Source organism: Muntiacus reevesi, chromosome 2, assembly GCF_963930625.1.
Source record: "Muntiacus reevesi chromosome 2, mMunRee1.1, whole genome shotgun sequence".
NCBI lineage: Eukaryota > Metazoa > Chordata > Mammalia > Artiodactyla > Cervidae > Muntiacus > Muntiacus reevesi.
The window spans coordinates 160753817-160767119 of NC_089250.1; the positions used below are offsets into that span (position 1 = coordinate 160753817).

The 13303-nt window shown below is 44.5% G+C and overlaps 2 protein-coding genes across 2 annotated transcripts in view; one reads left to right on the forward strand and one right to left on the reverse strand.

Moving 5' to 3' along the window:
* Positions 1-204: 204 nt before the first annotated feature.
* Positions 205-2202, forward strand: NANOS1 (nanos C2HC-type zinc finger 1). Its single transcript, XM_065920135.1, has one exon. It carries the CDS (start codon positions 464-466, stop codon positions 1352-1354), a length of 891 nt encoding a protein of 296 aa, XP_065776207.1. The 5' UTR covers positions 205-463; the 3' UTR covers positions 1355-2202.
* A 2565-nt stretch (positions 2203-4767) lies between these two features.
* The window catches only part of EIF3A (eukaryotic translation initiation factor 3 subunit A), a 31230-nt gene continuing 22694 nt past the window's right edge, over positions 4768-13303 (reverse strand). The window contains exons 18-22 of the mRNA XM_065923420.1: positions 11388-11476; positions 10118-10833; positions 7566-7797; positions 6696-6877; positions 4768-5976 (exon numbers count right to left, since the gene is read on the reverse strand). Coding sequence (XP_065779492.1) covers positions 5759-5976; positions 6696-6877; positions 7566-7797; positions 10118-10833; positions 11388-11476 — 1437 coding nt within the window. The 3' untranslated portion in view covers positions 4768-5758. The remainder of the gene's footprint in view (positions 5977-6695; positions 6878-7565; positions 7798-10117; positions 10834-11387; positions 11477-13303) is intronic.

Below are 13303 nucleotides of genomic sequence, written 5' to 3' on the forward strand. Positions count from 1 at the left end.
CGCGGTAGGGCACGCCCCCTCCCCCGGATTCACCAATCAGCGTCTGGAGCGGCGCCCATGGCGCAGGGGGCTCTGGTCAGCAGCCAATTAGCGTAGCGGCCCGAGGCGGCGCCTGTCCGCCCCCTCCCAGAATGAAAGCTGCCCCGCAGCTGGCTAGGCGGGCGCAGCGCGTGGGGTGCAGGAGCCTCGCGGGCCGGAGCAGCGCGCGCTCACTGCCCGCCCGCCCCCCGCGCGTCCGCCTCCGCTCCGCCTCCGTCCCGGGCGCGGGCGAGGTGGCCCGGGCGGGGGAGGGCAGGGGGCAGGGCCGCGGCAGAGAGGCCGCGGGGCGGGGAGGAGCGGGGCCCGATAAAAGGCGGCGAGGCAGCCCCACCCCGAGGCAGGCCGGCGGGCAGGCTCGGCTCGTCCCTTCCGTCCGGCCCGCGCCGGCGGCGGGGAGGCGGCGCGCGCGGCCCGCATCCCGCCCATGGAGGCTTTCCCTTGGGAGCCCCGCTCGCCCCGCCGCGGCCGCGCCCCCCCGCCCATGGCGCTCGTGCCCAGCTCCCGCTACGTGAGCACCCAGGGCCCGGCGCACCCGCAGCCCTTCAGCTCGTGGAACGACTATCTGGGACTCGCCACGCTCATCACCAAGGCGGTGGACAGCGAGCCGCGCTTCGGCTGCGCCCGCGGCGGGGACGGCGGCGGCGACGGCTCCCCGCCCTCTTCTTCCTCCTCGTCGTGCTGCTCCCCCCACGCGGGGGCCGGGCCCGGGGCGCTGGGGCCCGCTCTGGGGCCTCCCGACTACGACGAGGACGACGACGACGACGACAGCGACGATCCGGGGTCCCGGAGCCGCTACCTGGGGGGCGCGCTGGAGCTGCGCGCGCTGGAGCTGTGCGCGGACCCTGCCGAGGCCGGGCTCCTGGAGGAGCGTTTCGCTGAGCTGAGCCCATTCGCCGGTCGCGCCGCCGCCGTGCTTCTGGGCTGTGCACCCGCCGCCGCCGCCGCCGCCGCCGCCGCCACCGCCGAAGCGGCGCCGCGAGAAGAGCGGGCCCCGGCGTGGGCGGCCGAGCCCAGGCTGCACGCCGCCTCCGGGCCGGCCGCCGCCCGGCTGCTCAAGCCCGAGTTGCAGGTGTGCGTGTTTTGCCGGAACAACAAGGAGGCGGTGGCGCTCTACACCACCCACATCCTTAAGGGACCCGACGGGCGGGTGCTGTGCCCCGTGCTGCGCAGGTACACGTGCCCCTTGTGCGGTGCCAGCGGCGACAACGCGCACACCATCAAGTACTGCCCGCTTTCCAAAGTGCCGCCGCCGCCTGCAGCCCGCCCGCCGCCGCGCAGCGCCCGGGACGGCCTGCCGGGCAAGAAGCTGCGTTAAGGGCCCGGACCCCGCTCTGCTGCTGCCACCGGATGCCACCAGGGTAGCCGCCCGCCCACTCTCGTGTTTGGTCTGCGCACCATCTCTCCCCTCGCTGCCGGGGAGTGTGGAGCTCGTCTCGGTTTTTCCAGAGGAAGCCGACGGTACTATTTTCCTGTCGAAGAGCGGTTGAGGCTAGACGTTAAAATCTTGATTATGTTTCTAGTTTCTGCACATCCAGACGGTGAAGGCTGGGTATTCCACTAACTGAAATGTGGCAACTTAGAGGCGCTGTGGTTTATTTATACGTCGACCTATTTTAGATACGCATCAGTATGAAATTGTCTCAATCTAATCTTGGATGTTTAATTTTATGAATGGAGGCACTTTACTAGGTCTAGAATATTTTTTTAAAAGCCTCTCAGCTGAACTTAAAACAGGCGATTTTATGGCGTGTCAGCAAAATGACTATTTTATTGTTTGGAACAAGTAATATTTCTGTTGTCCTTACCCAGTTATAATTCCAGGTGAAGCCCTGCCTGGTAGCATCATTAAGTGAAGAGTTGGTATACTTTAGTGTTAGTTTGGGTGGGTGTTCCCTCCTTGTGGCTTGTTTTTGTCCTAGCTGGAGATGTATAAAATGTACAATTTGTAGGTAGGTAGAATACAGCTCATGTACCAGATCTTTTTATTACTGAGTGAGCAACTACCGTTTTCCCCCTTTAAAAATAGTGCCAAGTTATAATCATATTGTGTATACACTTAAATGGTGCTGTTTAAAAAAATTGTGTATTTATACAGTAACAGTATATGAATTCATTAACTATGCCTTTAACTCTACTACTTGACTTTTTCTTTATGCCCCTTCCTATTCTAGTTCTTCAAAAATATGTCATACTTAAGATCAAAAGGGTGCAGTATTAATTCACTCTGAATTGTTGCTTTCTGGGTCTCTAAATAGTGGCAATCTCATTCCAGCTGTTGCCTCTGACTAAATGCAAGATGGAATCATTTGAGCTCCGGAAGGTTAATGGAACAACTGGTGTTCAGGAAGGTTCCACTCTGGACTATGTCAGATTTAAACCATCATAGAAGTTCTCAAACCAGTATAAGCACCAATTAAAGGAACTGACTGGGGGGGCGGGGGGTAAAACAAGGAACACAGCCTCCCTCTGCTGTGTTCCCATTCTCATTGGAAGACAACCTTCAGGAATCCCACCAGTTATTTTCATCAGTGAGATTAAATCTAATCCTTGGGCAAAGGTGCTTGACTTCTACTTTAACCTCCCATCTTCATTTTCAAGTCCACCATAGTGATACCACACCATATCTACCATCAGAACAGACACAGAAGGTAAAAATGGAAATGAATTAACATGAAGTCATCTAAACTGTACAAAATCACTATCTGAAAAATAACAGCAACAGACTTAGTCTTTAGAGGTCCCAGGAGAGCTTAGCTAGGTTATTAAAAATTAGACTGCCTTCATATTAAACAACTAACTCCCTCCACAGCAAATTTGCTTGATTTGAACACTTAAGCTGCCATAATAACTGAGATAGCTATGAGCATTTTTGGTCAAAGGGTGGGAGAAGAGGGGGGCACACAGGCAAACCATTCATTTCTTGGTCAAGAAAAAATCCTGTTAGTCTAGCTCCAAATTAGAGAACTTTAGACATGAATATACGTAAACTCAAAAGCATGCATTAACTTCTCTTCAGTTTTGCTATAAAACATACCAACTTAAAATAGTTTTCTAGCTTTCTGGGTTGTTTTTAGGTCACATGAATTCCTGTCACCTCTTGCCACTGCTTTAATTCTACCTTTTCAAGAGTCACTATTAACAGATGGGTGCATTCTCCAGGCGGGAAGGACTAGGCAGGTGACTTACTGTATCAGCAGCACCGCACCCCACCCCCCACCGTTTGCCTGTTTTCCTGCTAACTTTAGCTTCTAGTATTTTAAAGCATAATGGAAAATGTCAGTAGTTTTTCTAGAACTCTCTTATGAAAAGTTTACTGAACAGGCTCTAACACATTTAAAAGCAACTCTCAATCTGAAACATGTTTTAAGTACTTGAAAAGCTAAATTTAAGGTAAAAGGAAACCCAATTTTCTGAAGTCTAGAAAGTATACAAAATACTGACAAAATTACTTATTTTCATAAGACTGACTATTTTGGGGAAAAGATATATGGAATCCTCAGAAGAGCTTTACCAGCCACAGACTGCCTTACATTTTAAAATCATACCACAAATGCACATGTACTTCAAAGAAAAATGTGTTAGTCCTAATTTTCTAATCTATTCTTAGCTACAACATGAACATTCCTTCCATTAATTTCCAGTATATTTTAGACTCACAAAATTTTAAATCGGTGTACAGTCAAATCATGTCACACATATAGATGCCAACCTCCCCTTAGTAGCCACTTTGGACAACTACTGGGATGTGGGACCTTTTTTGGACCGCTGTCTCCGCCCTCAGATCCATCCATACTGATATTAATGATACCCAGTCTAAGAACGCAGAAGCCACTGGGAACGTGGAAGACACCTGTAAATACACACTGAGGGAGAGGTAAGGCTGTGAGGCCCTGGGCAGATCACAAGCAGCTGCACTCCTCTGCCCTTACCCTGGGCTCTGAACTCGGGAGAACAGTACATCTGGGAAAGGGTCTGGGCTGGAAGGGTGATTTGCAGACCAGCCTGGAAACCTAACCATCAGACCACCATCTAAACAAATCAGTTCAAATCAATGTCTGTCGGGGCCTGTATGTGACTGCCACGTTAACTTGGGACAGAGCAGGTTACTGTCCCAAGTTTTCACTTGTTACAAAAGGCCCTCTTCTCACAAGACTTTTACTTGTTTGAAATATAAATTAAGAAAAATTTTTAAAGTGATTTCTATCACTAACATCGAAAAGGAAAGGCTGCATTTGGTAAAATTGTTTTTTTTTAAAAAGCACCAATACTCCCTCTTCTGGCTTCATGGTTCCAACAAGAGTAATTCTCCCCACTACTCAACACCAGAAAGAATCTAAGTGCCTAGAGCCACTATAAATTTGCAATTAACATTCTGTAAAATCAATTATGCTTTTAATTTCAGGGGAAAACTCAAGATGTACATCACACACACACACTCACCCCACACGGAGAAGACAACTTTACAGGGAAACACAACTTGACACACACACACCATACAGAGAGGACAACTTTACAGGGAAACTAAGAAGTTCATCCAGTAACAGAGGAGGACACTTCAGTGGGACCATCCTAACCACATTTGCTTTTTGTTATATTTAGGTTATTTTCTTTGATACTCAACAGTGAGAAAGTTAATACCACTGGTAAAACCTCAAGTGAAATAAACTGAATATGCAAGCTAAACATTATATATAAATACTAACTCTAACCACAAATCAACACTAAAACAAATTCTGTAAGTGTTTTATTTATCATTGAAGAAAAAACACAGCAGCAAGTTCTGTGTTGGCTTCAATAAGACCAAATAGTTAATCTTTAACATAGCTACTACACTCCAAAATTGAAGTCAACACAGTCATTACTACAAATTACTTATTGAAAGAATCTATTCTGAAGAGAAAGGAAATTAGGAAAAAGAATTTAAACAATTCCTCCAAACCACACATTTATAAATATTGTCATATTTAAAATGCTTGAAAGGCATGAATTCTCCATAAATGGAAAAGCAGTTTGCTATTGGCAACAGAAAAAACTCAGCCACAGTTTACCAAATGCTTTAAAATTTAAAAGCTATATCTGTTTTGGATTCACACTCCAGCAGTATTCTCGTCATTATAATGACGACCGCAAGTTGGTTTATACTCACCTTCTTTCAAGTAAAATCTACCAAAAACTCCACTGTATCCAATGTGTGTAATGTTTACTGCACTTAAGAGTAAACCTAAAAACCTTCTGAATTTAGTAAATAGTAAATACCTCAAAATACCTAGAGGTATGCCTCAATGGTGTGAGAACTGTTTCAGTTCCCTGTTTTAGAGACTTCAAATACATTCTCTATAACAGAACCTTACTTCATTCCAAATTAATACCAGATATTTCAAAATCAAAAGAAAAAAGATCAGTTCTATACCAAGATATAGGTGTTACTCAATACCTGAAGAATTCTCATTTTAAATTTATTTTTAGTTTTTCTCTTTTTGTAAACAAATGATTGATGAAATAATGCAACACCTTAAATTCAAAAACATGGTGTGGTTTTCCAACCGTCTGTGGATGCGGTGCCTGATCTATTATATAGGATTAATACAAGTTCATGCTTTTTGTGTTATGGTGAGACATTAAAGAATCCAATTTAGATTGGTTGAAGCACAAGTATAATAATCCTTGAATGTGATCAAACCTATGCAGAGACATGAGTTTGAATCCATTATCTTGAGACTTAACGTCGTACTGTGGTCCATCCATCTTCATCAGTCTCATTTTTAGTACGACGAAGAGATTCCCTATCTTTCTCAGCTCTCCAGGAGGTCTTCTCTTTCTCACCTTCCCTTTCTCGGTCTCGATCTCTCGAAAGAGCTGCAGGAGGAACACGACGAGGGGTATCCCTCTCTTCTGCCCGGTCATCTTTCCTGTCATCAGCACGTCTCCAAGAACTTACTTTAATTAAAAGAAAAGGAGAGAATAAATTTGTACTGTATTCTATCAACTCAGACTAAACAGAACTGAAGCAAAAGGAATGCCTCAAATTACCCAGAAATCCAGTACTGAAGATGATAAAGAATCTTCTTTAAAAAAAATAAAAACCTAAATACATTTTAATCATTTTGATACAATTTCTGAAAAACCTTTAAAATAGACTTAAAATACCAACTTGCAAGCAAGACATCACTGGCCTGGGAAGTGTACTAATTTTTAAAAAATTTAGGATAAGGTGACAAAAATCTGGCTGGATAAAAATTTACAGGATTTTTGGCTCCTGTTGAAGACTTAACAGCAAATAAGTGAAATATATTTCATTATACTATAAAAGAAAAAATACCCTCGATGTAAAACCAAATAGTCAAAGCTTTTGAGGCAAAAGTGCCATGGTAATTTAAAAAAAAAAATGAAAGTCAAAGTGAAGTTGCTCAGTCGTGTCTGACTCTTTGCAACCCCATGGACTGTAGTCTACCAGGCTCCTCATTCCATGGAATTTTCCAGGCAACAGTATTGGAGTGGGTTTCCATTTCCTCCTCCAGTAAGTCTGTGCAAACCATGAACTTTAAAGGGAATAAATGATCTACTTGGCCATCTTACTTTTGGTGTTCACACAAGTTAGAGAGACAGTAAATGCCCTCATCAACTACGGCTCCCCGGTGTTCAGCAGTCATCTCTACCTTCCTCGCGCTCTGATCTGAGAGGCGGTCCTCTTCGGTCCCTGTCGTCTCGTCTGTCCCTTAGATCACGGCGATCATCTCTCTCACGACGCCGGTCATCGCGGTCCCTATCGTCACGACGACCTGCATCTCTCCAGCTTGAAGACTCCTCAGCTGGTCCTCTTCTCCAGCCACCTTCATCCCTGCAAGCCAATTCAAATGACACGGTAAGTTCTGCTGTTAGACAACAGGGGTAAATTTAAGGGGATATATAACACCCAGGTCAGCAAATAACAGGAATAAACTTTAAACTCATGAGCTGACCTCACACTGATGCTGCAGGCGTGAAGTCAAATGAGAAGATCTGGCTCGGCACTGCCCAACAGAACAGTCATTACCCACTCCAAACACTCAACAGTCAAGCGTGACAGCTGGTTACCATGTGGACAGTACGTCGACAGGACACTTGCATCCTTGCAGGAAACGGTACTGAACTGTGCTGGTCTAGACTGGATCAGTACAAAGCCACTCTGACCAGACGAAGCCAGCCAGACCTCTTAAAACTAGTAAAAGCAAAGGGAATTTTTAACAATTCAAAAGCAATAAACGGACCTCAACCACAGGGGTAAACTAACGGACAGTGAAGAACCTGGACTGGTTCCACCACCATAGGAACCACACAACCTACACACAGCACCAGCCCGCCTGTCCCCTCTTTGAAAGGAGGAATCTGGTTCAGTTAGATGACCTCTAAAATTTTTAAAATCTGATTCTTCTAGATAAATATATGAAAAGGGGGAGCATGTTTTTTAAAAAGCTGGGAATGCACAGGACAACATTAAAGGAATTTTAACCCTAAGACCACAGACAGTCTTAACTGGAGTATCAAACCTTGGCCGTCTGAAGCGGTCCTCTCGATCGCCGTCTCGGTCTCGGTCTCTCTCTCGGTCCCTCTCTCTCTCTCTGTCTCTCTCTCTCTCCGGGTCCCTGTCGTTCTCATCTCGATCTTGATTATCTCGGTCTCTCTCTTTTTCCCTCTCCCATTCACGGTCTTCTGATGGTCTCGAGTCGCGAGGTGGACCCCAACTCTCTTCTCTGGCTTTTTCTTTCTCTCTCCATCCACCTAGGTTTTTAAAAAACAAAATGAAAAATTTCCACTCAAACAGATTGGCAACCATGAATCTTGATGTTAATCCATCACCACTGTAATGGCTAATAAGACACTCTAACCCAATTTAAAAAACTAAATTCATTTACCTCTTTCACAGAACCAACTCCTATTTATGACTACCTATTATTGTTTTTCTAACATATAACATATAGGAACTTTATATTCCACATGCAGAGATTTTAGGTATAAAAATCTGTAAACCTGCTCTGACAGTGAAGACAATTCATTTAAGCAGAGAGCTTCAAGGGTGAGGGGTAGGATCTAGATCTGACAGATACAGCCCCAATTATGAGTTCACTTGTATCTTTCAACATTTTCAAAACCTTTCTAACTAAAGACTCTTTGCTTTCACAATCCTGCCCCCTACCATTTACCACCATAAGGTCATGAAATAAGGACAAAGCCTTTGGCCCTGCTCAATACCTCACTTAGCCATGGGATGTCCAAATCTAGGAAAAATGTGTGCACACAAATCCACAGGCACACACACAAAAGGAAATGAAGCAGATTATTTTGATGAAAATCTCTTATAGCTGCAAGGCCAACAATTATCATCACTAACATTTATATTCCGGTGTACTAAAGCACTAGTCAAAACCATCTGTCTATTATTAGCTCTTTCAATCCTATCCACAGCTCTGAGATAAGTAGATTATTCCATACCTGCTAATTTGCTACCTGCTAAAAATCTGTAATTCCAAAATTAGCACTCCAGCACTTTCACAAGTCACTCCCAGGCATGTATCCAGTTGTGAAATATTTGAGCCGCCTGACGGGCCTGTTCTCAGCTGAGCTCAAACAAGGCAATGCTGTCTTCTGGCTGCAGCTCTCCTACTTTAAACAAGTACCCTTTGAAAGGCCTATTTAGTGACACATTTCCACTTTTTTTGTGCTTTTTGTTAGTGACTTCAGTTTTTAAGTGCACCATCAACCCTAGCCCCAGCATTCTCCCAAAGACAAAAAGACAATGGACATGACTTAGGGAGAATATATGGGTGTTGGATAAGCTTCTTCCAGGAATGAGTGACAGTGCTGTTGGCCAGGGAGTTCAATGCTAATGAATCAATAACATACATTAAATGAGGTAAACTGACCAGAGGGTTCAGGAAAAAATAGGAACCTAACCGAGTATTTCCCTTAGTACCAATGGTTCAGTATTCACTGACTTTATAAAAATGTAATTATCATGAATTAATGAGAATCTACTATGCTATTATCCCCATGTTACATAAAGCAAGCAAAGTTAAGCTAACCCAAAATCACAAAGTTTCACAATGGAATGAAGTGAGAAGAAACACAAGTGTGCAACAGAAACCACTCAGGGGAAGGGGCAGGCAGGCGCTCAAACTGCTTTTAAAACAAATCACTGAAAAGACTATGTTGGTCATCAAAAAGATACAAGGAGGATGAAAGAGCAGAGTAAAGGAGAATGCCCATCTTATACAATTAGATGGACAGTGATGCCCTTGAAAAGGAATGTGTGTATGTGTGTGTGTGTGTGTGTGTGTGTTTATGTGTGTGTGTTTGGGGGGGGGGGGCCCGCAGGATTCTGTTTTCATAGGTTGAGTCTGAAGTGTCAGTGACCAGGTGCTACATAAAAGTTGGAAACACAGGTCTGAAGGTATGGGGAAAAGTCATCTGGGCAAGACAGTAATGAAGGCATAGACCTGTACACAATTACTCGAGAATAATAAAAATTATGAAGGGGGGATATTTCCCTGGTAGTCCAGTGGCTATAAAAACTCCACGCTCCCAATGAAGGAGGCCTGGGTTCAATCCTTGGTCAGGGAACTAGACCTCACATGCCACAACCTGAGATCCTGCGCTCGGCAACTAAGTCCCAGCACAGCTGAATAAATTTTAAAAAAAAATAAATAAAAGTATGAAAGGATGAACCAGGCCCAAGACCAAGAAAGGAAATGGGCTCCTCTCATGAACATAATGTCATGGTTGACAAGAGTACAGACAAATGATTAATAAGAATATTTTTATTTTTCACTACTTCTACAAGCAGTCCAGTCCAGGAAGGAACCTGAAGAACACCGATACTTTGGGAAAAACACAGAAAGAATCTTAAAAAAGCCCTGAAATAGCAGGAACACTTCTTACTTAACAATCAAACTGTAATCTGTCCTTTGAGACCTGAGTTTTTTCTTTGAAATTACCTGCTTTCTCTACAGAATAGTGGGGATAAGCTGGTGTAAAATTTTAGGTAGCATTTCTAAACACATATAAAGCATCCAATTTGGTTTTTTGAATACCACAGTTTTACCTGGTTTGACAAATGGTCTCCAGGGGCCAGGTCGTGAATCATCACCCCTTCTGGGAATCCGATCGTCATCCGCCCGCCTTGAGATCCGATCGTCATCCATGTTTCTCCAAGGTCCCCTGTCATCTTCTGCACCGCGCCTGGAAAATCTGTCGTCATCTGCACCTCGCCTAGAAAATCTATCATCGTCGGTATTCCGCCAAGGTCCTCGATCATCATCCAAGCCCCTCCTGGGACCCCGGTCATCATCCATGCCCCGCCTGGGACGATCGTCGTCAGCATTCCGCCAAGACGAACGCTCATCGTCCGCACCTCCTCGGCGTGGCCCCCGGTCCTCATCCAGCCCGCGCCTGGGTCCTCTGTCCTCATCGGCCGTGCGCCAGCTTCCTCTGTCCTCGTCCAGTCCTCGTCTAGGTGGTCTGTCGTCATCCGCGTGACGCCAGCTACCCCTGTCTTCGTCGCCAATTCGTCTGGGAGGCCTGTCATCGTCTGCACTACGCCAAGAAGGCCGGTCATCATCTGCCCCCCTGCGAGAGAACCGATCTTCATCAGGACCACGTCGGGGGCCTCTGTCATCATCCATGCCACGTCGGGGAATCCGATCATCGTCTGGTCTGAGAGAGGACTCTCTCTCTTCATCATCCCCCAGACGCCTTGGTCGGTCTTCATCTCTTCTGTGAGGTCTCTCTTCGTCCCGCCCTTCGCCACGTCTCCACTCCCTACAGAGTAACAAGCCAAACACCTTTAAGAGTATACTTTCTTAAGTACATACGTGATCTCTTTGGGAATGATTTTACTCACTTCCAAAGTATAAATTCACTAATCTTAGTCCTATAAGAGTATGTTCCAATAAAAACAACCCCACAAAACCCAAAATTTTATGTCAACAAATAAACGAGTAAGCAGACAACTCCCTCTAAAAAGTATCTGCACCTTATGAGGAATGTCTGAGCAATTTTTAAATCTATTACTACAGCTTTCAAAACGACAAGAAAAATACTATGAAACCATTCACTATACTCTAACCACAATACCATTAGTTTAGGAAATTAAAAATAAAAGAAAAACCTAAAGCACATATTGTCCAAGATATCTATGTCAGTAATTACAGCAGCATTGAAGTAAACCATGAAAAATATTTCAGTAATAGATATGCATACAATTCTTCATGACTCCCTTTTTCCCCACCGCCACAAAATATGCCAAATTAGAAAAATACTAATAAGATACTAACAGGACCTATGATCAGTCTCTTCTCCTTAATTCTACTCACTTCTCTGGAGGGCCTCTTCTCCACTCAGAATCTGTTTCGGGTCCTTTTCTCCAGGTGCCTTCTGTATCTCTATCTCCCCAACGAGAGTCCTACAATGAGCAAAGTCAGAGTCACCACATTAGCAACACCACTGATAGAAACTGAACAGGAGCCTCAGAGTTAGTTGCTATAGCACAAAAAGATGAAAAGAATAAATGAACATTAAAAGAGATCAAGAATAGGACTTTGAAAGGCCAGAAGAAGGGAAAAGGAGAAAAAAATCTCCCTGAGTTAAGACAACTCAATATGCTCTAAGTAAATTGAATCCTGACTAATGGGGCACACATGCCAAAAGGGTGAACAGTAAAGACCTAAGCTTAGGCAACTAAACAAAGACTTGGTGAAACATTAGAACTTCTTTTCTCAGAGCTTCCTATGAATACAGCAGAGTATCTACTGAAGTAAAAAGATCAAGACTATTGTCCAGAACCCTCCTCTTCCCACTAAGTACTAGGACAGTGAGGACAGACAGGTCTCTCAGCTTCTGAAGGAGGATGATTCTGAACTGCCCAAACCAATGAACCGTTATGCAACTGTGAGAGAAAAACAAAACCTCTTGTGAGGCATACACAAAAATAAAACATAGACTACACAGAACAAAAAACTTACATGCAAAGGGGAAAAGATACAGTGTAAACATATTTTAAACTAAATCACCTTGCCAATGCAGTTGTAAAACTGCTAAGCAATTTCTAAATAGAAAACATTGTTTAAAGGCACTGGAGGCAATAAATTTAAGTAAAGCCTTTAAATAGATGTGGCTCAGATGGTAAAGAATCTGCCTGCAATTCAGGAGACTAGGGTTCCACCCCTGGGTTGATCTCTAGGGGATCTTCCCCTGGAGAAGGGAATGGCTCTTCATTCCAGTATTCATGCCTGGAGAATTCCATTAACAGAGGAGCCTGACCAGCTACACAGTCCATGGGGCTGCAGAGTCGGACACAACTGCATGACCAACACAGGTGCTACTGCAAGAGATCAAGAGGCCTTAAGCCTTATAATCTTTGGGCTTCTCTGGTGGCTCAGTCAGTGAAGAATCCACCTGTAATTCAGGAGACCTGGGTTTGACCCCTGGGTTGGGAGGGCATGGAGGATGGCATGGCAACCCACTCTAGTATTCTTGCCTGGAGAATCCCCATGGACAGAGGAGCCTGGTGGGCTGCAATCTGTGGGGTCACAAAGAGTCAGATGCGACTAAGCACGCAGTGGTTGTTTTGCTTGTTTTGCACATTTTGTTTGTTCTGAAGAAAGGGAAGAGTTCTCAAAATCTACAGAGTATAAGTTTAGACTCTGAAAAGAATGGATGGTAGAAGACCAGAGAAAAGCATAAAGGCCGAAACAAACATCAGGAATAAAGCCAAAAGCACTAGTTACCATAGTTAGCTGCCATGTTAAACATGAACAGAAAGAATGAACACTCTCCAACTGAAAGGGTAGGGGGAGGTAACAAAACAGAAACAACAACAACAACAAAGGATTAACACAGAACTGCAAAAACTGATAAAAACCTTTGAAACCCATAACCATGGGTGGTCTACCTCATCTGCCTCAGAAGAACTAAATTAACAGGATGTAACAAATCAAACAGTTAACTCTTATTTTACACACACACACACACACACACACACACACACACACACACACACACACACACACACACACACACACACACACACACACACACACACACACACACACACACACACACACACACACACCACTCTGTGCCCAACAGGAAAAGAACACTCATAATAATTACCAATAAGACTAACAAAACTAAAAATCCATTCATATATTATAAAACAAATTGAAGGCTACATAACTAGGAGCAGACCCTCCAATAAAGGGAAGCATTTGATACAGGTGTGGCACAGATA

Excerpts from the sequence above, each read along its gene's own strand:
- NANOS1 (XM_065920135.1), top strand. The coding sequence starts at position 464 with ATGGAGGCTTTCCCTTGGGAGCCCCGCTCGCCCCGCCGCGGCCGCGCC.